This window comes from Colletotrichum gloeosporioides, assembly GCF_011800055.1.
Source record: "Colletotrichum gloeosporioides strain Lc1 chromosome Unknown consensus_32, whole genome shotgun sequence".
In the NCBI taxonomy this organism is placed as follows: domain Eukaryota; kingdom Fungi; phylum Ascomycota; class Sordariomycetes; order Glomerellales; family Glomerellaceae; genus Colletotrichum; species Colletotrichum gloeosporioides.
The window spans coordinates 676,544-700,349 of record NW_025544677.1 but is presented as its reverse complement, the minus strand read 5'-3'; the positions used below and the strand labels follow the sequence as shown (position 1 = coordinate 700,349).

The 23,806-nt window shown below is 53.8% G+C and overlaps 9 protein-coding genes across 9 annotated transcripts; 5 read left to right on the top strand and 4 right to left on the bottom strand.

Moving 5' to 3' along the window:
* Positions 1 to 390: 390 nt before the first annotated feature.
* On the bottom strand, positions 391 to 4,675 carry GCG54_00007255 (Isopenicillin N epimerase component 1; the record flags this gene model as incomplete). The annotated part of the gene is made up of 9 exons (XM_045407239.1): positions 391 to 634; positions 685 to 882; positions 937 to 1,550; positions 1,626 to 1,647; positions 1,702 to 1,878; positions 1,924 to 2,434; positions 2,487 to 2,612; positions 3,943 to 4,077; positions 4,132 to 4,675. 9 exons carry the CDS (start codon positions 4,673 to 4,675, stop codon positions 391 to 393), a joined length of 2,571 nt encoding a protein of 856 aa, XP_045266160.1.
* Positions 4,676 to 4,900: 225 nt separating this feature from the next.
* GCG54_00007254 (L-asparaginase) lies at positions 4,901 to 7,748 on the bottom strand (the record flags this gene model as incomplete). The annotated part of the gene is made up of 4 exons (XM_045407238.1): positions 4,901 to 5,660; positions 5,682 to 6,779; positions 6,838 to 7,473; positions 7,540 to 7,748. Coding segments are annotated over 4 exons (2,703 nt in total), but the record flags the coding sequence as incomplete, so codon positions are not given.
* Positions 7,749 to 9,106: 1,358 nt separating this feature from the next.
* Positions 9,107 to 10,336, top strand: GCG54_00007253 (SAGA complex subunit spt3; the record flags this gene model as incomplete). Its single annotated transcript, XM_045407237.1, has 2 exons — positions 9,107 to 9,139; positions 9,245 to 10,336. 2 exons carry the CDS (start codon positions 9,107 to 9,109, stop codon positions 10,334 to 10,336), a joined length of 1,125 nt encoding a protein of 374 aa, XP_045266158.1.
* An 846-nt stretch (positions 10,337 to 11,182) lies between these two features.
* On the top strand, positions 11,183 to 12,043 carry GCG54_00007252 (uncharacterized protein; the record flags this gene model as incomplete). Its single annotated transcript, XM_045407236.1, has 1 exon — positions 11,183 to 12,043. The coding sequence occupies one exon, from the start codon at positions 11,183 to 11,185 to the stop codon at positions 12,041 to 12,043; it is 861 nt and encodes a 286-aa protein (XP_045266157.1).
* An 881-nt stretch (positions 12,044 to 12,924) lies between these two features.
* On the top strand, positions 12,925 to 14,661 carry GCG54_00007251 (uncharacterized protein; the record flags this gene model as incomplete). The annotated part of the gene is made up of 1 exon (XM_045407235.1): positions 12,925 to 14,661. One exon carries the CDS (start codon positions 12,925 to 12,927, stop codon positions 14,659 to 14,661), a length of 1,737 nt encoding a protein of 578 aa, XP_045266156.1.
* Positions 14,662 to 16,401: 1,740 nt separating this feature from the next.
* Positions 16,402 to 18,165, top strand: GCG54_00007250 (uncharacterized protein; the record flags this gene model as incomplete). The annotated part of the gene is made up of 1 exon (XM_045407234.1): positions 16,402 to 18,165. One exon carries the CDS (start codon positions 16,402 to 16,404, stop codon positions 18,163 to 18,165), a length of 1,764 nt encoding a protein of 587 aa, XP_045266155.1.
* Positions 18,166 to 18,292: 127 nt separating this feature from the next.
* Positions 18,293 to 18,815, bottom strand: GCG54_00007249 (uncharacterized protein; the record flags this gene model as incomplete). The annotated part of the gene is made up of 2 exons (XM_045407233.1): positions 18,293 to 18,324; positions 18,449 to 18,815. The coding sequence occupies 2 exons, from the start codon at positions 18,813 to 18,815 to the stop codon at positions 18,293 to 18,295; spliced, it is 399 nt and encodes a 132-aa protein (XP_045266154.1).
* Positions 18,816 to 19,870: 1,055 nt separating this feature from the next.
* GCG54_00007248 (uncharacterized protein) lies at positions 19,871 to 21,049 on the top strand (the record flags this gene model as incomplete). The annotated part of the gene is made up of 1 exon (XM_045407232.1): positions 19,871 to 21,049. One exon carries the CDS (start codon positions 19,871 to 19,873, stop codon positions 21,047 to 21,049), a length of 1,179 nt encoding a protein of 392 aa, XP_045266153.1.
* Positions 21,050 to 21,210: 161 nt separating this feature from the next.
* Positions 21,211 to 22,841, bottom strand: GCG54_00007247 (6-hydroxynicotinate 3-monooxygenase; the record flags this gene model as incomplete). Its single annotated transcript, XM_045407231.1, has 7 exons — positions 21,211 to 21,350; positions 21,405 to 21,632; positions 21,689 to 21,798; positions 21,852 to 21,930; positions 21,977 to 22,038; positions 22,090 to 22,370; positions 22,422 to 22,841. Coding segments are annotated over 7 exons (1,320 nt in total), but the record flags the coding sequence as incomplete, so codon positions are not given.
* Between the last annotated feature and the right edge of the window lie 965 nt (positions 22,842 to 23,806).

Genomic DNA, 23,806 nt, shown 5'->3' with positions numbered 1-23,806 from the left:
CTCGGTCCCAGCCATCCCATATGCGCTGATCTCCATGTGAAGCGTACAGGGGTGTCCCCCCGCGTGCGCAATCCCCTGGTGCGTGATTGCGTCGTGCGGGGTTCGTCGTATCCTGGATCGCGCCGTCAGAAGCTTGGTTCTCAGCAGATTATCATCACAGCGCGCTCATTGGCTGAGTCCTGGGCGTCATCTCCGTCATCCCGCCCCCGCATATCGCGGGAATGCAGGTGAAGCGGTGTTGATCCGGCCAAGGATGGTCGCTAGTGGCCGACGCGATATCACTGCATCAGTCGCAGGAAGATGCTGAAGACTTCACACGTGCTCATTGAAGGGGACATCTTCAAATGTCCAGTAGAATAAGTATCTGTGAGGGATAAGAACTTCGCCCATCTAAAGCTTCGCTCGGCCCTGCCCGAGGTTGTCCCAGTCGTCCTGCGTGAATGGAACGTAGGTGTTGCCCTTGCCGTGCTTCTCAATCCATAAAAGCTGATCTCCACCCTCGATTTTGCTCGGGTCAACGCCTTGGTTTTTCAATGGCACCTTGTTCTGCTTGTTGTTGTGGCTGGCTTGGCTTGCATTCAACAGCCTAACGAAAATGGGCACGGCATATCGTGGCAACCGGGATCGCGAGTACCTAGGACTCTTAGCATCAATGAAGCAAGGCTCTCGGAACGGAATATGTACCTCAGGAAGTCAGCGAAGTCGAAGGACGCCTTCTTGTCTGGAGCGATATCCAAAGCTGCCGCGCCAGCCTTTCCATCGTGGCCAGGGAGGGAAACGCCATAAACAACTGCTTCATTCACACCGGGGTATTCCCCGAGCACTTCCGACACTTCAGCTGTAGACACGTTCTCACCCTTCCACCGGTAGGTGTCCCCGAGTCTTTTCAAGTCATGTCAGGTTATGTCAATCGACTGCACCGGGAAAGGAACTTACCGATCCAAGAAGAACCATCTGCCATCAGCATCCCGTCTGAGAGAATCACCAGTACGGTAGAAGATGTCTCCCTTCTTCAAGACATCCCTCGCATACTTCTTGTCCGTTGCATCGGGGTTGTTGAAGTAACCTGGAAACGCCCTTTCACCCGGATGCTCTACCAATATCTCTCCGCCCGTCTCATACGACATCCGGATTGCCAACCCCGTCTTAGGATCTCTTTGGACTTCACCAGTCTCTGTATCGATGGCGACAGGAACATACATGTTTCTGTACTTTAGCCGAAGTAGCAAGCCGTGGTGGCCAACAGCGTTGGCAAAGAAATCGCCTCGCGAAAGGTTGCGCAGCCCCAGGGCACCCTCGGTACTGTTGTAGAACTCGCAAACAGTGTCGACACCAAATCGTTCTTGGAATCGCCTCCAGACATCTGGACGACAGCCATTTCCGAAGACAGCATGAATGTTGTGCTCTTTATCACGTGGGGAAGGCGGCGCGGCAAGGAGGTATCGTAGCGTCTCGCCGACGTAGACGAACCAGGTCGCGTTCGAGTCGCGAATGTCGTCCCAGAATGTCGAGACACTGAACTTTGGGGCCATGCAAACTGTGGATCCCGACTGCATCGTTGTAAGAAAGAGGCCTTCAAGGGATGGGGAAGATTCTCACAAGTATCTGTGACATCATCGTGATACCTCCGGTCCCATGATAGTATGGCTGTTGGCGACGGTCAGCAGTATACCGGAACAAGAAGCGTGCACAAAAACACACCATGCAGATGTAGCACCGTTCGCTGTTACCAGCAGTCGGATGGAATCCCAAATCATTCTGATCCAATTAGCTTCCAAAGAGCAAGCAGTGCCGGTTCCATTAGTACTTGCCTGTAGTGACAAGCTTGCCGCAGCCGCCGCAGGGAACAACACAGCTTTAGGCAGACCAGTAGTTCCGCTGCATCTGTTAGTTAAGGTCACTGAGAATCATCGTAGTCCTTACCTGGTATAGAAAAGAGCCATCGCGTCACCCGGCATCATTCCATTCCTGAGGTTGTCATGCGGCCGTACAGGATCCATCTGATAGACCCTAGGCTTCTCTTCGGCCAAGTTGATAAGCTTGATCCCCTTCATGTCGAGCTCGGTGTTTACGTCTTGGTACTTCGCCGCGACCTCTGCTGATCCATCCACTAGCACAAGCTTCGCTGTACTGATTTCGATGCAGCCGAGGAGAGCCTTGCCGGTGAGGTTGTAGTTGATCATGGCCGGTGCGGCACCGATAGCGAGTAGTCCTACCCAGGCGAAGGCAAAGTCGGGAGAGTTCTGCATGAAGAAAGCGACGAATTGTCCGGGCTTGACGCCATAAGAGAGGAATAACTGAGCATATTGGTTGACACGATCGTAGGTGGTCTTCCACGAGACGCTTCCATTTCTCGTCCAGATGGCCTCATCATAGGGATGCTTTTGGACTGCCTGTTCGAAGATGTAGTAGGGCGATACGCGGTCGTTCTTGACTGATATTTTCATAAGGTCACTTCTCGTCGGTGATATAGACTTGCAACTTACCAGCGTTTTCAATTGCGCTGACGACTGTTCGGCGGCCTCGGAGCGAATTGATATCCTTCGAGAGGTGGTATCTCGCGTCAAGATACAATGATGAGGCCACGCCTCCAGCTACCGCGGCTGCCGCTGCTGTTCCGATGTTAGCATATTGGTCCGTGGTAAAACCCGAGGTCGTGATTGACTGAACGCGACGGAAGGTTTTCACCACCAAGTTGGAGGCTGGTGATGGCGGGGAATCTCACCGAGCGCCATATCTTCAGATGGAGTCTGAAAGCTCTATCTAACAAGATTGTCTGTCTATTTGGAAACTCGGAATCGCACACCGGGAAACGCCAAACTCGTGGTGTATGGTGTCTGACGTTTTACAAAATTGAGGGCGAGAAGATTGAGGGGATCTTCGGAACGAGCTAGGCATTCGTGACGTCGAGCCGAACGGTAAAAAGTGTCCTCGACTGCTGCCCAGGGCCGACTCTTGGAGCTGGATCCCTGTGAAACGTGGGGGACGGAGAGATCAAAAACCCCGCCAGCTTGCCGTGGAGCTCGCAAGAGTCGCGGGTGTCATTGGGCAGACAGAGGAAAACACCGGGTTCGCCGTGTTTGGGATCCCCAATGTTAGCGATTATTTGCCGTGCTCCATGTCCCCAAGCTCCCAAGCTCCAACACCGGAAAAGACGACCGGCAAATGGCCTCCTCGTGAAGGCGAAGCGAGAATGTAACACAACGACGGTTTGTGTCCACCGACTCACCCACTTTGGCCCACACCAACCCCCGGCCTCGACTAGTGGGAAGCAGCCAATGTTGGAGTAAAGCGCGGGGGTGCAGCGCCGAGGCATGATTGGCCTGGGGCCAAGTAACTTTCTTCTCTGCGAACTTGCTCCGTTCGTTGCCGAGGGTAGAAGAGGTCCGGCACCCTGCCTTTGCGCGCAGTCGCGAGACGGGAAGTGGCGGAAGATCAGTTAGTCTCGTGTTTTGGGTGCTTTGATTGGGGGAGGCTGGTCTCGTCCGACATCTGAGCTTTCAGGGATTCAACTTCTGGAACGTCGCGAGAACGAAGCAATCGGACGTGGGAGGGCCGAATGTCCGGACACAGCTCTTGGATTACTATTTCGACCATCCCGTGGGCACTGTTTTGATTCCGTAGATTCTCGGCGTTGGCATCCTCTACCCGGTGCCGGCGTACTCCCTGATTCGGCCCCACTTTGCCGTCATCTCCTTAAGCATCGGGTGAAGTGCCCCCGTCTTACTGTGTTTGTGAGCAGTCCAACAACTATCTCACCTCCAGCTTTCACGAAAATCTGCCAATGACTGGTGATTTGATGGAGCATTAGTGAAATTCCGCAGCTTCTTGGGAGTCAAGCCTAGACCAATTAATTGCATAACCGCCCAACATTAAGTCCAACAAACGCCTGCATACCTCGCGGCCTGAGGTACCTTCATACAACGCAATAATTACTCCCACAGACCCCCTCGATAAACACCAGGTTGTCGCCCTTAACCAGCTCAGTTTGCAGCAAACGGAACCGCTGAGTTAGGGTTTTGACGTTCGGGAACGCCACCAGAAGTGATACTGAAAGCTTCTGCACCTTTTCTAGAACTGAGTTCCTTGTGTTAGCAATTCAATCAGCAAACGCACAGCTTTGACCCTCACCTTGAAGGTATACAATCATGATAGCAAACACTGCCCCAGCAATGAGGAAGGTTGCTAGAGGTTCAACAATAGTCGGATCTCTCCTTATTTCCTCGGCTAGGGTACGGCTAGGTATACCCCAACTCTTTGGCGTGGGTGGCTGATCTTCAACTAGGACAGTACGATCCTGAGTCACGAACGAAGATGCATCATCTGAGGGGTAGTTTGCGCCTTCGCTCCATATACCGGAAGCAGTTTGGCGTTGTTCACCTCCACAATCCTGCATAGACATTTCGGATGTATTGGGAGAAGATGCTCCGTAGATCAGGTCAGCCTTGGAGGCCAATGCAAAGGCAAGATCGTGGAAACGCTGAACCGTCTCGTCAAAGTCGGGAGCCCCAACGCTATCAACTCGCACGTTCCACATGGACCAAATAGCTTCTCTGTAAGTTTCTAGGTCTTGTTGTTGATCGTCGGATGAAAAGATCATTTGCCATCTTGGCAGATCAGCGATAAAATCTTCCAGATAGTTTCCGTAGTGAAGGTCTTTGAGTGTTTCTACCATGGCTCGCGCTAAGCACAGGAAAGGTATCGTTTCAGCAATGCTTTTGGGAGAATGCCCTCCGCAGAGATTTCGCATGGTGTTGATGCCGGCGTCCCATGTGTCTCGATAATGAGGAAATGACGGCGATAGCCTCCTGAATCCTGTAGAAGATCCCGATGCCGATGATACCATAATAGAATGTTGGTTGATGATGTGTTTTCGGAGGGTGTGCATATTCGCTGATACGAGGTCTTTGTGACGAGAGCTCCGCCCCTCTTGTCGATCTCTTCGAAACTGTGAAACGATTCTGAGAAGCTTCGTAATATGTCTTCGTCTTCCACGGGACCGTATGTGCCGAATAGCCGCCAGAACCTGATCTCCAGCCCGGTGCAGAAGCATATGGATCACAGCATCGTGATCCTTGCTGACGGCAACACTAAGTGCAGTGCCGCGATGATCCAAACCACTGACATCCACACTGGTCTGGAGCAGGAGACCCACCACTTCACAATTGCCGGTTTCTGCAGCCCCTATCAACGCAGACTGCAACTCGGTCCCCGGCGTTGAAAGCAGACAATTCGTCTTAGCACCATGGTCGAGTAGGGCTTGCATCGTCTCTGAACTCCCATTCCTCGCCGCGAGCACCAATGCCTCTTCCATTTCTTTAGATCTTGATGCTGATGAACGGTGCTGTGAGCTATTGAGAATAAGTCGAACAACTTCATGGTGTCCACCTGCCGCGGGAATGCTTAGAAGTGATGCTTGCCCTCTTCGAGTGGTAAGTTCTGCACCATGAGATAGAAGTAGACCAACAATTTCCCGATGTCCACCTGCTGCAGCGACTTGTATGGGCGTCCTCCCTTGCGTGTCTCGTATATTGACCTCAACTCCTCGCTCCACAAGGGCTCTGACAATCCGAATCTCTCCATGCTCTGCGGCAATGCACAAAGCCGGGTCTTGACGGAAATCATTGAAATCTGAATGTGGCGTTAGTCGTTTACTTACTCTACGAGGCTATGTGCGTTACTTGCCTTCAGTATCCGTTCCTAAATTAAGAAGCGTTTGCACAAGGCCAAATTCTCCATTCATAGCGGCGTTCATAATCCAGTCGTTCACGCTGAAGCGGACTTCAGCTAACTTCTTGCCAAAACTCGGGCTGAACTCCGGGTCTTTCGCACTTGGAAAAACGGCCTGCAGGCTCTTGGCTCTGGAGGCGTTGAGGTCTTCATGAGTTATGAGCTCACCGGAGTACAACTCAAACATATCGTCATTGGGCTCAATGATTTTGTTGCGGAGTTCCAAGCCATCACTGCCTTCATTAAGATCAAGCACATCATCATCGAGAACAGATATGCCGGGGAATCCACGTTGGACAGGCCGAGGGCATGGGCTCATCATCAGAGGATCAACGGACATGTCATCAATCTCTGAGGGTGTAGGTTTGAATTGATACATCGTCGGTCTGGACTTCAAACTTGGCTTGAACTCCGGCTCGTAAGTTTCGTCAGTGCTCCGGAATGCGTTGACGAGCCGGTCAATTTTGGTCTCGAGGTTGGCATTTCCCCAACGGCTTTTCCATTGCGCTCGGAGCTTTTTCCAGGGACTGAAGTCCGTAAGCTTTGGTTTCGAGAGATCTTCGTCAGTGGAACCGCCGTCAAAGTCTGACTTTTCTGCAGGATGCGAGTTGAGATGAGATTGTATTCGGTTATCGTCGATGTTATGGCGTTGCCAAAAGCAATCATCGTCGAGAAAGCCATGGACGAGAAGTTCCAACTCTAATGACGGCGAGTTCTGTACTGCGTATGTTTGCTTTTGAAGGATTCGAGAGTAGACGTTTTCCAGGTGAATTTTCAATCCAAACTTCAATCGAAACAAGATATGGCCATCAATTTCGCGGTCTCGTCCCGTCGGCCTCATGTGGCTGGGTAATACCTTCATGACTTCTTCCCACAGACTGACGCTGAGGATGTTGACGCGTATGCCGTCGATAGTATTCTTGACGATAAAGGAGAAGGCAGAAGGAAAGTGAGAGCGCATGCACCCGCACGTGGCTGTACATGTTCTCGTATCAGAAACCCTGATATATGAGCCATAGCCAAGCGAGTCAAAAGCCGATTCGCCATCCCTATTGTCGGTTAGCTTTAATAGATAACAGATCTATTGATCTTGCATGCTCCACTTACATCTCAATCAAACGAAACTTCTTCTGGCCAAACTGGTAAGGACAACCTCCTTCATAAATGAATGGTGGGCCTAACTGAGTTTTGGTGTCTCTTTCTTCGTCACAGTGGGTGTCAGGATCGAAGCCGGTACACAGTTGATGTACCTGAGACTCGAGTGATTCTTGCTTATCTACGGCCGTACTGGCCGAGGATCTGCGAGATTGCTGATTGGTTGCTGCTGAGCTTTGCTCTATGTGCAGGGCGGTTCGGTCCGACGGGAGATCCAATACATCATGCTGATTGGGGTGCCTCACCGCATCAAGTTCGAGCAAGGGACTCAGCGCTTCAAGCTCGAATGGGCCCGAAACAAAGGCTTCTTTGTCGATGAGTTCCCTGGGCTCCCAGTAATTTTGCTCATGCTGAGACTGGCTCTCTGTGTGTCCTTCCACGGAAGTATTGTCCTCTCGCGTGTCCATGTTGTCAAATCCAAGAAGACCAGAGTTGTTTCGCTTCAATTTGCTTGCGTGCAAGGCCGCGCGTCCCGGAACATTTTGGGATCTTGCTGGCCTCACAAGACGGCAAAAGCTGCTCATCCTATTCCTGCTACAGTTCTTCGTGAAGCCCCATTTTTTCAATCGAGTTTTACACATCCTGCCACTGTTCAAGTGCGAGTTAGAAAACACGCTCTGCGGCGGCTAAATACTGTTATGAGCCGTTACTTACTTGGTATGGAAGTTCTTCTCCTTCGACAATACTTCAACAACTTCCTCTAAAGTCAAATCTAGATCAAGGTAGAGATGCTGAATGGTATCCTTCATCTTTTCCCATTCAGAATTCGAATGAAGTCGCGCTGCTCGAAGAAAAGGCTGCACGCTCTGTTTCGTTTGTGAAGGATGACTAGCAGCTGAATCTCGGGCTGACTCAATGGACATTTTATTTCGGAGGCATCCTGCTGCAATCGGCGAATTGGGGGTTCGGAGCCGCGAACTTAGATGGTGCATGATGCCGACGCTGGGCGCTGGAGAAGGTCCTCCATCACAGCCTTCTGAAAGAGGCATTACGGCGAGGGTCTGCAAGCCACTGGGTAGACAGAGAGTGCCCAGAGGCTCAGTTGAGTCGAACAAAACAGACAAAGAATTCGCGGCTAGAACATGTTGTCATATAGTCTTCTGATAATACCATGTAGGTGCCGGTCGGGGAGACTCCAGACTTTTTATGAAATGTTGGCGTTCACATAGTACCGCCAGACAACTGGCCGAGGCAGCCTGGCCAAAATGCATTTTGATTCGCCTTGGGACTTTAGTCCTCATTTACGAGGTGCATTCTCAAAAGAAGCTGAGCCAACAATTCAGAAGCGGGGCAAAGTACTTTGCATCTGGCCAGTCAGATCGTCTCGATGGGTGAATGGGTGTGCGAGACCTGGAAAAGACCGCGCAGGATGTTTAACTGAGGTCAGGCTCGATGTCACGCCAGGTGAGGCGCGGCGAAAACGCCTTGCAACCAGCACTTCCAATCAGAGTCCTTAAACGAAACATGGGATGTGAACATATTGCTAAGCATCTGCTTTTAGTTCTGAGTTGTGAGAAGTTGCGGGAATCAAGGACTGGCGTATTTCCCATGGTACTGGAATCTTTTTACGTTGGATGGTAGAAAAACCCTTGACTTTATTTCCGAGGATCACGCGGATGGCAAAGTGTGTGTTCTGGACATTGAACACCACATATAGAAAACCAAAGTGAATGGTCCAGGGTCGTGTCGCGTAAATGTCAGCTGTAAATCCAGCATGGCATGGAGCTGTAAGTTGGGAAGATATGGGGTGCGTGAATGCTGCACTGTGTCAGCCATGTGAAGTGGAGAGGGAAGTTGAAGAGAACCAATCGTTGATGAGATCCTTTGGGTAAGGGTTATTTCCCCAGCTGGGCCGAGCTTCTGCCGCTGTATTTTATCGAAGTAGGCCTGTCCCCGCGCCGTTAGGACAACGAATTTCCTCTCCAACTCCCCCATTCATCAACAGCTCCAAGCACCCTCGACTCATACAGTGCAAATAAGCTCCTTCGCACTTATACGCAGTAAAACACCGCTATAAAATGCCTAACATGGACTTTACAATACCAGCAACTGTTATAATGCTCCTGAAATACTACAGATGATTTGTCTATTGGGGCGCTTTCATATGCAGTCACTATTTTATTCGTTGCTTGTGAAGATCTGCCTCGCCCTCTCTTGTTGCTGCATGTTATTGCGGTTTGATTTTGACACCCCGAATTCCGATGTCTTATGGGCTTTCATGATGGAGGCCAAATTCAAGCAAGAAATTCAGCAGGTACGCCGACTGAAAACTTTCCGTCATGTTGAATTCCCCTTTCAATACTTGTTTCCTGCCTTTCACTCGTACAATAATTCGTCTGTTTCCCTGATAGCCTATCAGCTTGCCCATCTTTCATCATGCCTCGACTCATCTGCTTCACCTCTAGATGATGTATATCGCTGGAGAAACGCAAGATGTCTCAATACAAACCATCAAGCTCATCGAAGATGTCATCCTCGATCAGGTCGTCCACATGGTATAGCTCATCCACCCGTCCCCTATCCACACCTAACAGCTTCACAGCTGAAGACCGCAAACGACCTCGCCAGCCGCCGCGGCTCCCGCGTCTTCTCCAACAACGACCTGATCTTCCAGTTCCGCCACGACACCGCCCGCGTAGAACGCCTGCGCACCTTTCTTACCTGGAAAGCCATCCGCAAGACTGTCAAAGACTCGGACGACAAGGAGGGCTTCGTCGATGAAGCAGACATGGAAGAAGCCGCACCAACTGACGAGGCACCCGCAGCCAAAGGCAAGTTTCCTACCGTCTCCCTCCCGTGGGATGTGTCTTCGTTCTTCTCGGAGCAGGTCGCAGAGGCGCCGGAGGACATCACCGACATCACCAGCAGCGAGGCCGCGCTGGAGAAGCTTCGGAGGAACGACGAGCGAACAAGGGACATGACTGTGGCCGAGTACGCCACTTGGTCTGAGTACCGCCACGCATCGCTCACCTACCGCAAAGCGAAGCGCTTCAGGGAGTGGTGCGGGCTAGGCGTCATCGCGGAGAACAAGCCCAACGACGATGTCATGGACATCCTGGGTTTCTTGACTTCTGAGATGGTGCAGAGTCTCACCGCCGAAGCGTTGAAAGTGCAGGGCCAGGAGCTGGCGTATCTTGATGGCCAAGTCGGCACCGAGAGAGTGCAGAAGCGGCAAGGGGGTTTGTTTTCGGAACCGGAAGGGGCGAGGAAGCCGGTTGACTCGAGGCATGTGAGAATGGCTTTTCGGAAACTGCAAGGACGACCGAAGAAGAGTCGAGCACTGTTGAATGGGACAAGACTTGCGTGGACATCCGGACTGAAGCTGGTAGGTGCGGATTTCTGGAACTGGGCTGAGGGTATGCTAATGTCTGCAGCTATGATCGGAATGAGGTTCTGCATGAACCATCATGGCTTACAGCGAGTAACATGCGATTATTTGACGTTCTCATAGATCTCCTACAAATCCGGCTGAATGCCACACTCATCTGCGATTCTCCTCAGCCTAGCTACAGATTCAATCCCACAAGCAAGGTCCTCAAACCCTGTCAAGTAATGCAGGAAAGAACGGGAATTGCAAGCAAAAACAAAAAAAAAGTGTTTAAGAGAACAGCCACGCATTAGTAGCACAGATAAAAAGCAAAAGAGAACGTCAAGGACAGGATTCGAACCTGCGCGACCGAAGCCACTGCCTAACCTGACATCAGAGAACTGATAGCAGGGCAGCCCATTAACCACTCTGGCACCTTGACCAATCGAATTCGATGGGAAAATTGATGCAAGGTGTGTATATGATGCCCGTGCATAGGTACCCCACCTTCCCTTCCTGGAAGCTCCCTCTCATGTCATGTTTGCGCAGCAGTCTTTTGCTCAAGACAACACTTGAAGTATTTGTTCTGACGCGATGTCGCATTGTACTCAAAGTACTGTTGGTTTCAATGCACTTGCAAGCGCTCTGTTTTACGAAGGGGTTCCATCCAGGAAGCTGTGTGACTGCTGCAGGGACGGGAGCTCCTCCCCCACCACGTTCGGAAGTTCCTAAGCTCCTGCCATCGCCAATTACCGGAGCTTGACCCCGCGACGTCACATGACGAATGACGTGAAGGTCTTAAAGGCCATTCAAGTTGCAACTTCTCCCCATTCATCAACTACAAACGTCTGACCGCTCGTGAAACTTACCGCCTTTCATTCTTTCGACCCATTGTCTGCTCATTGGTACTTAAGAGTCCCCAAACCCATTCGAAGGAATCCAACTTGACCACCCGGAAGCCGGCATCCGATAAACGAAGACAACATCACGATGGTCACCACGCAGCAAGTCAACCTTCCGGACGGGCGAATTCTCTCGTACCACTTGTCTAGCCAAGGCGACGAGCCCCTTGTGCTGCTGGCGAACTCGCTGTCGGCGCCGTTCCGGGTCTGGGACCACGTCGCCAAGTTCCTCGCAGAGAACGGCTTCCGCACGCTTCGCTTTGACCAGCCGGGCCACGGCCAGTCCTCAGCCCCCAAGAACCTCGACACGACCTTTGAGTCAATTGCCGATGATGTCTACCACCTGCTGCAGGCTCTCAAGATTGAGAAGGTCTTTGCCTGGATTGGAGTCTCAATGGGTGCCGCGACCAGCTTCTACTTTGTGAACAAGTACCCCGGCATCGTGCACAAGGTGGCCATCTGCGACACCATCGCGGCATCTCCCAAGAACGCCGGTGTGGATGATCTGTTCGCACCGCGGGCTCAGCAGGCGCGGGAGGCCGGCAACATGCAGGAGCAAGTTGAGGGCACGATAGACCGGTGGTTCGGCCAGGAATGGGTCAAGGCGAACCCCGACGAGGCGGACCGGGTGCGCGGCATCATGAACCAGACCAGCGTGGACGGGTTCGCGACGTGCTGTCACGCGCTGCGGAGCGACAGCTTCGACATCCGGCCGCTGTTTGGCAAGGTCGGAGCCGGTGTTGACGAGGCGCTGCTGGTTGTTGGCGACAAGGACGCCAACCTGCCCGAAGCCATGAAGGAGATGCGGCAGAAGGTGGAGGGGGGATTCAGGGCAGCGGGCAAGGACAACAAGATTGAGCTCAAGGTGATCAAGAACGCGGGTCACGTCCCCTTCGTTGACGGGTATGACCAGTTCAAGGAGATTATTCTCGGATACCTCAAGGCTTAGTTAAGATTAGCGATTGTATGCATCATGCCTATTGAGGCGTCTGGAGGTTGGAGGTCGCGACGGACTGCAATCAGCTTCCTGTTCCCAGCCTCTGGGGGCTTCGGTGAGATGGTTAGCACAATTAGCACAAAATATGAAGACAAAGAAGCACAACTCTCGCTTCGGTGAAGCAGCCAATGACACGATCCCGGTACTCAGACTTGGCCAATGCTCCTCACCGAGGGTCGCGGGAGCTCTGCTTTGGGCTTAGCTTCGGCTGGAAACACCCACTCACGTCCACCGCCAGCCTCTTTTTTCCGTGGATTTTCCCCCGTCCCCAGCCCAGCCGCCGCTGCTGGTTCCCCGTCAATTCACAGTCACTGCTGGTGCCAGTGCTGGCTGCTTGTGCTGATCGCCCATTTCATTTGCTCCCACAGCAACCGCCCGACAACCATCACCGTCCCCGTCGGCCATCCACCTTTCCCACCACCACACACCACACACCACACGCACCATACACAACGCACAGCACCACCACCACCCGTGCGGACAAAGGCTCAAGCATGCGATAGAACATCTTTGACCTCGTTTCCCCCTTTCCCCCTGCCACCCTCATCCTTTATATCGATCGCTGCGTCCGGCACTCATCGTCTCCATCCAGCCTGCATCAGCATTTACCGCCGGTCGCCTCTATTATTTTCTCTCCGCCCTGGTTCCATCGCTGACGTGGTGTTGCGCTCAACGCGACATTTCTCCGCCCCCGCCCGCGTCGACTTTCGAATTGACACTCACAAAGGAGAGTCGCAGCTTTTCGATCAATCTCGACCATACAATTCGATACATTTCTACCCCTTCGACGCTGGTCTGCCGCTCATTCGTCGCTTGCTGCGTCACGATCCAAGATGGCTGCGTCCGACGCTGGTGCCCAGCTGCCCAACGGCACCCCGACCGACACCAGGTCCGTTGCCGACGAGCCCACGACGCCTCAAGACAACGATATCCTCGCTGTGAATTCGTCCCAAGTTACCCTCCCGTCGACTGAAGTCCCCGCCTCTCCCATGGACCCAAATCAATCCTTCAAGACTGAAGTCAACGACGACCGAATGAGCTCCGCCGCCGTCATCCCGTCTTCTTTGACACCGCCTCCCTCCTCCCAGGTCGTCGCACATGCTGGCAACGGAGTTCTGCAAGCTACCTACGGCGGCTCCCAGCGCTCTGCCCTCTTCTCCCCGCCTGCTACCGGCTTCAACACGACCGTCCGCCGAGACGGCGGTCTTGGATCTGAATACGTTCCCCCGGCCCCGAAGCAGGTCCTCGATGCTACCGCCGATGAACTACGAGCCATGATGCAGACCTGCATCGCCGAGCATGCCAAGTTGAAGATGGAGGCGGCCCATCACAAGCTACAATACAACCTACTTAGCCTTCAGGCTGACGAAGATGCGAAGCGGGCTGCCGTCGAGCACGAGATGACCCGCCGAGAGATCGAGGCCCTTAGGACCGCCGAGTACTCGCGGCAGGCCGTACGTGAGCTCAGCGCCGCTTCCGAATCGGCACAGATGAAGTACCTGCAGATGAAGATGTGGTACGAGGAGTCCATCGTCGAGAACGAGGCCCTATCCCGACGAGTCAAGATGGCGAAGAAGGTCATCTCCCAGAAGGAAGAGGAGATTGTGAGCTTGACGGAGGAGCGCGACATGATGCTGAACCGCATTCGGGAGAACCGGGAGCATTTTCACATGCTGTGCAGCCCAGGTGGCATCTTCCACGGTGCCATGACGCCCAGACAGCAGCCGCAGCACCAGACGTCCGTCTCAACTCCGCAGCAGGCTCACCGCGCTACCCCCAAGCAGACCCCGCGATCTGCGCACCGCGATGCACGGGTCGATCGGGACCATGGCCCCGAGCCCATTGCGGCTCTGCTGCAGGCACTCAGCCAGGACAACAACAGCGCGCCGTCGACACCTACCACCACGGTCAGACCCGCGCCCCGCATGCCTCCCAAGCACACCCGAAACGCCCAGTCGCTATCATCTCTACCTACGACGCCGCTTTCCCGCCCTCAGCGGCACGAGCAGTCTGGCCTGTTGCCATCGGTCAACCTCGTGCCCCAGAGCGAGCCGCGGCACAGCTACACCAGGGCTCAAATCATCCCTGGCACGCCGCCGCCAGCTGTGCGCGAGCCTACCCGCAAGAGCCGCGAGAGCACCATCTCTGCGGATGACAACGAGGAGCTCGCTCGCCAGGCGTTAGAGTCAGTCGCAAACTTGTCACAGGCGTCACGAAATGCGTCACGCAGCTTCCGCAAGCCTCTCCCGACGGGCGAGGACGATGAGGATGTCTCAGAGAGCCAAGCTAGCCAAGCCGCCTCTGAAATGCTCCGTCGCGATCCTCGGGAGAGCTTCGAGGTGGCGTCTTCGGTAGGCTCACGCGATGGCACCCCGGCGCCGGCGGAGAAGAGCGCACGACTTCAGGCGAAGCTGTTCCCCGGCATCACCAAGGGTCACACGACAGCAGACAAGCGCAAGTTCAGTGGGGGTGCGCCTAACGCGCAAGAGACGCTGAAGCGGATGCGCATGAGCGGCGGCTCTGTGGAGGATCCCAAGGTCGGACTCGGGATCCAGTACAGTTACAGCTAAGGGCTGACGGCGGCTCGTGTCTGGAGACTTGGAGCCGGCGGCGTTCTGTCAACTGTGTGTCTGACATCTGCCCGTCACCGTCGCGGCGGCGGACGGGCGAGGGCGCGGGCGCGGATGGTTCATCCGGTGGCTGGGAGCAGAAAAAAGCCGCTGAAGCGATGGGGCCCGCCCCCATTTGGAGCGACACTGGAAGCGGTGTGTGGGGATAGCACGGCGGCTGCGGCGTTGGACTGCAATTGCAGGGAACAACTGACGTGGCAATCTGCACATTTTATGGATACGGAAAGAGAAAAATTGCATTCCAAAATGATACCACTGGGGCGCTGGCTTAGGCGTTTGAGAGATATGTACGACACGGAAGACGGAATCAACATGAGCTTCAGAATAGACAACAGCAAACAACATCAGACGAGTACTCGTTCTCTTTCATTTCCATGACGAATCGATGTGAAGGGCACGGCTTGCCTCGAACCCCCCTCCTCTCTGCATCTGCGAAGTGAAAATCGACTTTATTCAGAACAATCCATGGCGGGACGCCCGAGAGGGAAAAGGCTCACTCGCGACCAGGGTCATGCTCACGCGAGACGCAAAAAAAGGGAGAGAGAGAGAGATCCAGCCCAGGCCCAGCTGAAGACCCAACACCGCGCAAGACCAACGATGTTCGCCGCCGCCGGTGCTGCTGCACTGCAACTCGAACTTTGAAGAATCCACACACACGAACAGGCAGATAGCAGCAGACCAGACCAATCCATCCATCGGCGCTTCCCCTCGTGGCAGTTCGCGCCATCGTCGTGCGCAGGAACTAACCCGTTTTCTCCCTCTTGTCTCTCGCTTCCCCTCCCTTGGGCTGGCATGCGGCCCTGCCCCTCTGCCCCAAAGGTCCAGGGCCCATGGTTCGTTCGCCAGACATAAGACCCTGGCCGGGGGATACTTCGTCCCCTCCTTTTGATGTGCTGCGTGCTGTATGTATCCAGCGAGCGCCCCGTCCGTGCCTTTTTCTTCGCCTCTTGTCACTGCTACAGTCTGCTTGCTGCTGCTCGTGACTGCTGCTGATGCCGCTGCTGCTATTGTGTGGTTGCAAAGTCCCCCTCACCGAAGTTTAACTTGACCGCCGATCGGAAACACGCGCTTCCTTTCCTGCAGGTCCCGCGACGCTTCTCCGATATACTTCTCAACGCTGCGCGCACAAAGGTCGCAGTTTCGTCTCTATTATTTTGGAATTTCTTTCGTTCCGTCCTTTCGGCGGGGAGTTTTTACAAAGGATCTCTCCTTCGGCTTGAAGCGCAGATCTTTTCCCTTGCGTCTTCCATCATTCGGATTTATCTGTCAAGTCAGTGCGAAGCAGCAAGGGGTGTGTGTACACGCAAAAGCCGAGTTTGCGGCCTTTTCACCTTGAGCCGCCCCCTTGACCCTCTCTCACCGCTTCGCGAGGAGGAGTCCCAGGACCCTTGCACAACCTCACCACTCACCCCGCGCTGCTCTTGCGCTTGCTCTCCTCATCCGTCCCGGCCCAGCCCTTTGCGAGATTCAGGAGGTGTAAAGACGAAAGGACGACGACTTTAAACCCATTCTCCATCCCTCATCCCAACCTGCATCCTTACTTTTCACACTTAGCGGGACTTTTTTGCATCTTTTCTTTTGTCGCTTCTTAACGGACCAATTATTTTCACGACGACTTTTAACGATTACACGACATAACGCAGTGCGACCAACACAACACAGCAGCCAACGCACATCATCATGAGGGATCACCCACGCAGCCCCCGCCAGGGATCCCCCGCCCCTCAGTTCCCCCCGCGCAGCCTCTCCGACGAGCTGGGCGATTTCATGTCCTCGACGGACGACGATGAGGAGAGGGACTACGACGACAGCGAGGAGGAAGAGGACGACGACCAGAGGACCCTGGCGACGCCCATGTCGTCGCGCAAGTCGTCGCAGGACAGCTTCTTCGACGAAGACGACGAGGTGCCCGAGGAGTTTCCGCCGCTGCTGAAGCCCTTTCCCGCTAGCACGAGCACGCGCAAGTTTGCTAGGATTGACTATGCGCGCGGGGCGGGGCATCATGCGTACGCCAGCGACGACGAGGCGGAGTGCACCAGCAGCAGCCGGCCCGGGACGGCGCGGTCGGTGGTGGTGCCGCCGCCGTTCCGGCGCAGCTCGACGTGTCCGGTGCTGACGCCCGATTTCCTGCAGGGCGCGGCGGACGACGTGGTCAAGCTGATGCCGGAGCAGGCGGACTTCATGAAGAAGATGGTGGAGGGGTGGCGGGAGATCCAGCGGCGGTCGAGCGTGAGCGTGCTGAACGCGGCGCCGAGCCCGCTGTCGGTGGTGTCGCCTGGGATGAAGAGGCCGAATACGGCGCCGAGCCCGTTCCACCCGCCGCCGCAGATGAACTTTTCGTCGTCGTTTCCGAGGGTGCCGGAGAGGTTGGACGAGGAGCTGGGGAGGTTGGATGAGGAACCTGGGAGCGCGACGGAGAGCGAGACCGAGGGGGGGTTGGAGGAGAGGATGGAGAGGGTTGAGGGGGCGATTGATGAGTTGAGGGTGATGGCGAAGGAGAGCGCTGAGAAGGCGATTGTTGGCGGGGAGGGCAACACTGAGAGATTCAGGGTTGTGGAGAGGTGTATTGATACCATTGGGAGGGTTTATGAGAAGAAGGAGAGGGGGAGGAGGAGGAGGAAACTGGGGGCGAAGTGTGTTGGCGCGCTTGTGAGGATCTGTGAGATGTTTGCGAGTGAGGGAGCCGACGGGGGCTCGTACCGATTTGAGTCCAGACTCTTGGATGAGATTACTGAAGATACGGAAAGCGACGTGGAGGATTATGCGGACGACGAAGCTGAGGATGACTTTATTGAGAGGTTTCCGGATTTCATCGACGGAAGCTTCTTTGGGGATGGCCCAACTGTTGTTGGTGACATGACGCTCCCACCACCAAGCCCAACGAAAGACCCCCTGGATGACCGACGGCATGCTGCACTAGTCGAGCAAGCTAGGAACGAGCTCGAGACTCTGTTTGCTGAGGCGGCAGAGGCGGAGACACCGTTTGAGGAGAGGCATTCGAGGGTGGTGTACGCCGTGGAAGCATACCTGGCCAAGCTATCCGAGATGGAGGCGGCGCATGACCGGGATTTCAAATGGCATGCAGAGCTCAAGGCCTTCCACGTTGCGATGGGGTCGAGGAATATTATCGGGTCAGAACCGGGGACGGCCATGGCACTCGTCGCAAGTCTGAGTCTGTGTTTTATACCGATTGCGACGGTGCTGTGGTACGTCACGGAACCGACGACCTCGTGGATGCTGTGGAGGATGTTGATACCCATCGGCTGTTACTTCTTGCTCCTTGCCGGGTTCTATATCGACCAGAAAGAGGCCAGGGAAGCACTTTACGAAGAACACTTGCCATTTGAGGCGAGGGAAATGAGGAGACGGCATAAACGCGAGAAGGAACTGTTGCATGCTGCACATGAAAGAGCTGTGCAACGAGTTTATTCCCCTGAAGGGTGATGCTCGAGGTGTAGCTGTAGGACTACTTGAAAGACTATTCTGTCCAGTACCTTGTCTCGCCTGTCCGTGTTGCGTTCCGTTTACTTGTCGTCTGGCTGCTTTTTGACGCCCGGCGCCACAAACACGTTTAGGTCAATTCCTTGAGTATGCCCAACGTGGCTGCAACTATGTCCACAAACCCCGTGAGCAGCGTGCGCCGTACATTGAATACGGTGCGCATCACCCTGGGTATAGTTAGCAGAAAGTCTCTCCCTCTGCCTGTAAAATCTTGCCTTGATGTTACCTCTTCGCGTGAGACCCGTGAACAGCCGGTGTGGGATGACAATGATGACGGAAATAATCGCAGCGGCTACCACCACGGGGCCGAGGACGATAAAGGCGAAGAGCATCCAAAGGTCCATCGCTCGGAGATGGGTGCTGTGACAAGAGTCTTCCTTGCCACATAGTTCGTCATTCTTGATGCGGGTGTTGTTTCGTAGGCGAACGTACGCGCACCAGAGCAAGATTGGAATGATGAAGAAGATGACGGAGAATGCCAGGAACGACAGCCAGAACTCGAGGGCGGTGTCGCCCACAATGAGGGGATGCGTTCCGAATGCCGTCCCGTTGGCACCCCATGGAGACTGATGGTAGTTGTCTGGGCTCGCCATGTTGGGGAAATGGTTGACGATGCGTGATCGAGTGCCCCGGGCAAGGTGCGATGGTGTGTGGAGAGGTGAATACTGCTGCACGATACGGCCAACGGTCTGATATGGTAAAGAATAAATTGGTAGAGAGTTTGTGATATGCGGTTGTGGTTGGGCCGACGTTGGAGCAATGGTTCAAGAGAAGTGGACGGTGTACAATCGAAAGGTTGGACGTTGGAGCGTCAGAAACATGGAGTCGGAAAGCCTGCCAAGGAAACACCTTCTAAACCATGGGAAGGACGCGCCTTCTCTTGAGGTGGTTTTATTGAAGAAGGAAACTGCCGTGGGGGAAGGTAGGTAGGTACTTTCTTCCGCTCGTTACGTTGTCCTACAAGAAGGTCCGAGGGAACATTCGATGTGCAGGCGCGTTTTCTCCACGATAACTGCCTCAACTTTCACCTTCCGGCGATCGCCGGCACACCAGTGGGGCCGGGCCGAGCGATGAGGCCGAATATGATGCGGTGCACTCCGGAGCTATACAATACAGCACAAACTTCCAACCACCCGTTGGTAAAAGTTGATCTATGACTCAGAAACTTTAATGGTATCCAGATGATGCCTGAAATCGACACACCGCCATCGTCTCGTTGGTCGCCCGCACCGATGGCTTGTAAAAATGATACGGGCGTATACGGTACCGAACCTACACTCAGGTTGGAACAGTGTTGAGAACGGAAAGCGCCCCAATGAATAAAGCCCAAGCGAAATTGCTTCACTGCATTCGTGCTAGAGGTTTTTGACTTGCAGGGTTGTTGGTTCAAAATCACCAACACAACCAACAGCCAAGGCCACGGCTGCCTAACCAACAGGTCCACCTCGGTTAAGCTATCGTGCGTCCAAGTTAAAGGCATTAAAACTCCCCCGTCTGCCAACCTCCAGCAAGATTCTTTCCATTATCCTTTGCAATGTATCGGATCCCAAATCTTTTGCGCATCCCGTTCAGAACACTCAGTACTGGATTGTCTATACCTTTGGCCAGAGCTGCAATGGGTTCCGGAATGTCCACAGACGCTTCAATGATGTTGCCCGATGCGGCGGCTTATCCCGCTGTCGGCACTATGCAACTATCACCAGACACGCACGCCCTCTACATCCGAGCCATGGAAGACCCTTCCGCCCTCAGTTTCAACGAGAAACGCCAGGTCATGGGCCGCGCACCCATCAAAGACGAAGACAATGAAGAGTCTGTCAATCTTTTCGGCCGAAGCATCCAGAAACTCATCAAAAAGGCCCACGACGCCCCGTATGAGCTCACGCTGGAGGAATGCGAATTCATCGAGAAAACGATGAAAACGCCGCCCCGCAATGCACTCGACAGATTGACGCCTGAGCATGAGAAACTGGAGGAAGACGCCCGGGGCAAAGTCAAAGAAACGGTGGACCAGGAGGAGAGCTTCACAGAGTTTCTCGGCGTCATAGCGGCTACCAACCGTGCCCAACAGCTCAGGCTCGACCGGCAGATGAAGCGCGAATGGGGTGTCGAGGCGGATATGAGAACCCGTCTTGAAGCTGCCAAGGACTTGCAGCGACCTACCTGGCTCCAGGAGATGGTCGATGCAAACATGGAAGATTGGGGATTCATCGTTTTCCGGACAGGACATGTCGAGGATTTCTACGACGATACGAAGAGTCAGAAAGAGAAGGATGATGTCGCCTGGGCACGGTTCGAAGAAGCCTACTACACGGTCGCTACTCACGGGTTGAAGTATCAGTGGGCAAACCTGGGCGGGGACGAGCTGTCGGATGCGCACAATTCGTTGTTCATCGCCGTACCTGAGCAACCGACCCCGACAATGGCCGACATGCGACATATTTTCCGTCAAATAAGGAACAACGGACAGATCCCAAGTGGAATCAGAAAAGACTGTTTCCTGGTGGCTGACATGTCTACGGTGCCATTCGAATGGTTGTTGGAGGAGCCCATGTCATACACAGACATCTACATTCGGCAGTTCGCTGGCACTCACTCGATGGATGTTCAAGCCGTGGACCCTGATGCTGAAGAGACAGTATCGTCTGATGGGGGGTTCGCAGGAGAGATCAATGTGCCGTTGACTAGAGTGTATGATTGGTTGTACTACAGCCTGTTCGCTATGTCGGACAGCTGGGATCAGAGGCATCATATTACGACGACACAGACTTGGACTCAGGACTTGTGGGGGGATGACGAGGTTTTGCCTTCACATCCCAAGTATTAGCCCGGATGGCTAGGTTTGTTTCTGCGCGAGGCTGGTAATTGCGGGTTCTGTATACTTTGGTGACGACATGTAGTTTACTTACGTACTTGGATGACTTGTTTAGCATCTTGGAGGAATTGTAAATGAATTTCGTCCCTAGAGGTGGCCCGCCTAGTTCTGCCTCATAGAGACGCTCTGCTGGCGGCGGCGGAGCCAAATCCTTCTGGGAGTTTGAAGCCAGGGTAAGTCCTTCTCATATGCTGGCAAGAATCCTCGATGATGTCGTAATCAAAGTGAAAGTCGTAGAACTCCTCAGGTTTTGCTAAAGTTTTGTGTCAGAAATTGACCCCGAAGTCTTGTGTCGGGGTCTACTTACTAGGAATTTTCTCAACTGGTATGACGAATTCCGAAGCAGCCTCTCTGATCTTCTCAGCCTCATCCTGAGCTGCATTGCTAAATATGGTGACAGCACTAGCCCTGTTCCTTCTGATACTTTCAAACATCTCCAGCCTTTCCGGTACGTCTTTGGACGAAGACATGTTGGCTAGACAGATGCCGATAGCTACGCCGTCTTCTATGGCTTGCGCGCCACCCTGTCCTTGGTCTTTGCATGGTCAGTGATGAAGCGGTAGACTCTTGTTCGGCGAGATCAAGTCTTACGTGGGAGCATTGGGTGAGCAGCGTCTCCTATGAGGATCATTCTTCCCTTTCGCCATGTTGGTATGGGAGCTCTGTAGAGCAGCGGCCATTGCTTGACCTCGGTAGCCTTGCTGTTATATGTCAGACGGATAAGTCGCCAGATACAACGACGACATCAACAAACTTCAGGAGAGCAATAACGCTCGGGTGAAAGCTGGAAAACGTCTCGAGCAGATGCGACTTGTCAACAGGGCTGTGCCAGTCTATCAAACGTCAGTTAGATATCACTTCCGCCCCAGCAATACATACCTTCTTTGGTTGAAGTCCCAACTTCATTGTGGAAGATGCCAATACAGTTGAGCACATGTCCGCTACCGCATAATCAGTCAAGGGTGTCCAGCCTGGTCGTGAAGGGCACAAACTCTCGACAGGGATATGTCACTATCCGCTTCCCGTCTCCTAGGAACATCCTGACGCTGCCGCCCGCGTTATCGAACAGCGGGGCCGTCTCTTGATCGCCGAGAACTTCCTCCATGGGAAGTAGAAAACGGTAACAAAAGTTGTCTTGCCCAGCTGGGAATGCGGGATTCGGGGAACCTAGAACAGCCTCGACGCCGGCGCTGTGAATGCCGTCTGCCACCACGACGAGGTCTGAAGTGATCGTTGTGCCGTCGCTGAGAGTAATTGAAGCGTTCTCGGGATCCTAGATAATAAGCATTGAAGGTGCATCGTCAGGTCATTTCGCAACACTTACGTAGCTCGTAACCTCACTCCTCAATTTGATAGTCAACGCAGGACCGCCATCAGCCGCTGTAGCCATGCGCTTCAACTCTTGATGCAAGTCGACGCGATGCGCAAAGTACCACGGTGATCCATACTTATCCGCGATGACACCAAGTTCAAGCGAGTGAACTAAGTCCAGAGTATCCCCTTTCAGTCTCTTGCTGCCTCTTGCCGGCACGAACCTCGCTCGTACGGGATCCATTCCGAGCGCAACCAAAGGGCGTGAAGCATTAGTCTGAACATTGATTGCCGCTCCAATCTCGTTATTCAATGCCGACTTCTCGTATATAGTGACGCGGTGCCCTGCGCGGCGGAGCGCGATTGCGGCGGTCAGGCCAGCGATGCCGCCACCGACGATTGTCACGTCAAGCATCTCAACTGACCGGAGGTGCTGTTTCGTCTGAACGGTTCGCCGAGAATGTAGTAGTCGTCGCAAGATGTTAGATCAGGATAGCATCGAGTGTTGTAGATGATAATAGTTGATGGGGTTTAAGTGACAGAGAGAGGGGTAGAGCGGACTGATCCTTAGAGGAAGACCCCTCAACTTTATCCCAAGTTTCCAACGTCTGCATGTGCATCTCATGTTTTGCTTCTTTAGACACTAAGATGCCGCTAGAGATGTGCGTCGAGGCCGAGCGCTGGCTTTTCCCGGAGTTGCAGCTGACTAGACCAGCCACGCGCAAATGCATCTACCCTCAAGATGGCCGTGATCCAATAAGACCAAGGATGAGGATTGATTTCTCCGATGGCGTACTTATGCAGGCTTATTTTAATTGTTGTCGTGCTCTCAAAGGCTTGTTTTTTGCTCAGCTCAGTCTCCAGGATCGGCCTGGGCCAGCAACGGGAACCGGTGCATCAAGCTGGGTTGCATTGGACCGGACGGATCGTGGGGAAGCTCGACGGATGCCCGGGAATGAGATGGCTTAAACACTTAAACACGGTCGAACAATTTCTTTTTCAGTGTACCTGCCGGCCCGGAGCCAGGTGGCGACTGGCGCAATTCGCCTGCAGAAAAGTTCAATCGACGACGCGACAAAAGCGCCAGCTCACACGCGCATAAGGGTGTGGATAACCAGCCTAGATCAGCAAGCTACCGGACGATAAAGCCTCACCGAGCCGGCAGATATGACGTGTTGCGCAAGCAAGTTCACGAATGCGTGATTAGTCATTTCTTAAGAAAGCCTGCAGATGAGGTTTTTGGCCGAGACTGAACAGAACTTAACGTTGAACGGCCAAAAACGCCTACGTTGCGGCCGATGATTGTTAGCTAACTAATTAGACCCTGTTACTGTAGCTGTGAGTTTGCTGACAATAGCTGTAAGCTGCGGTCAGAATATCTTCTCCTGCAAGAGACTG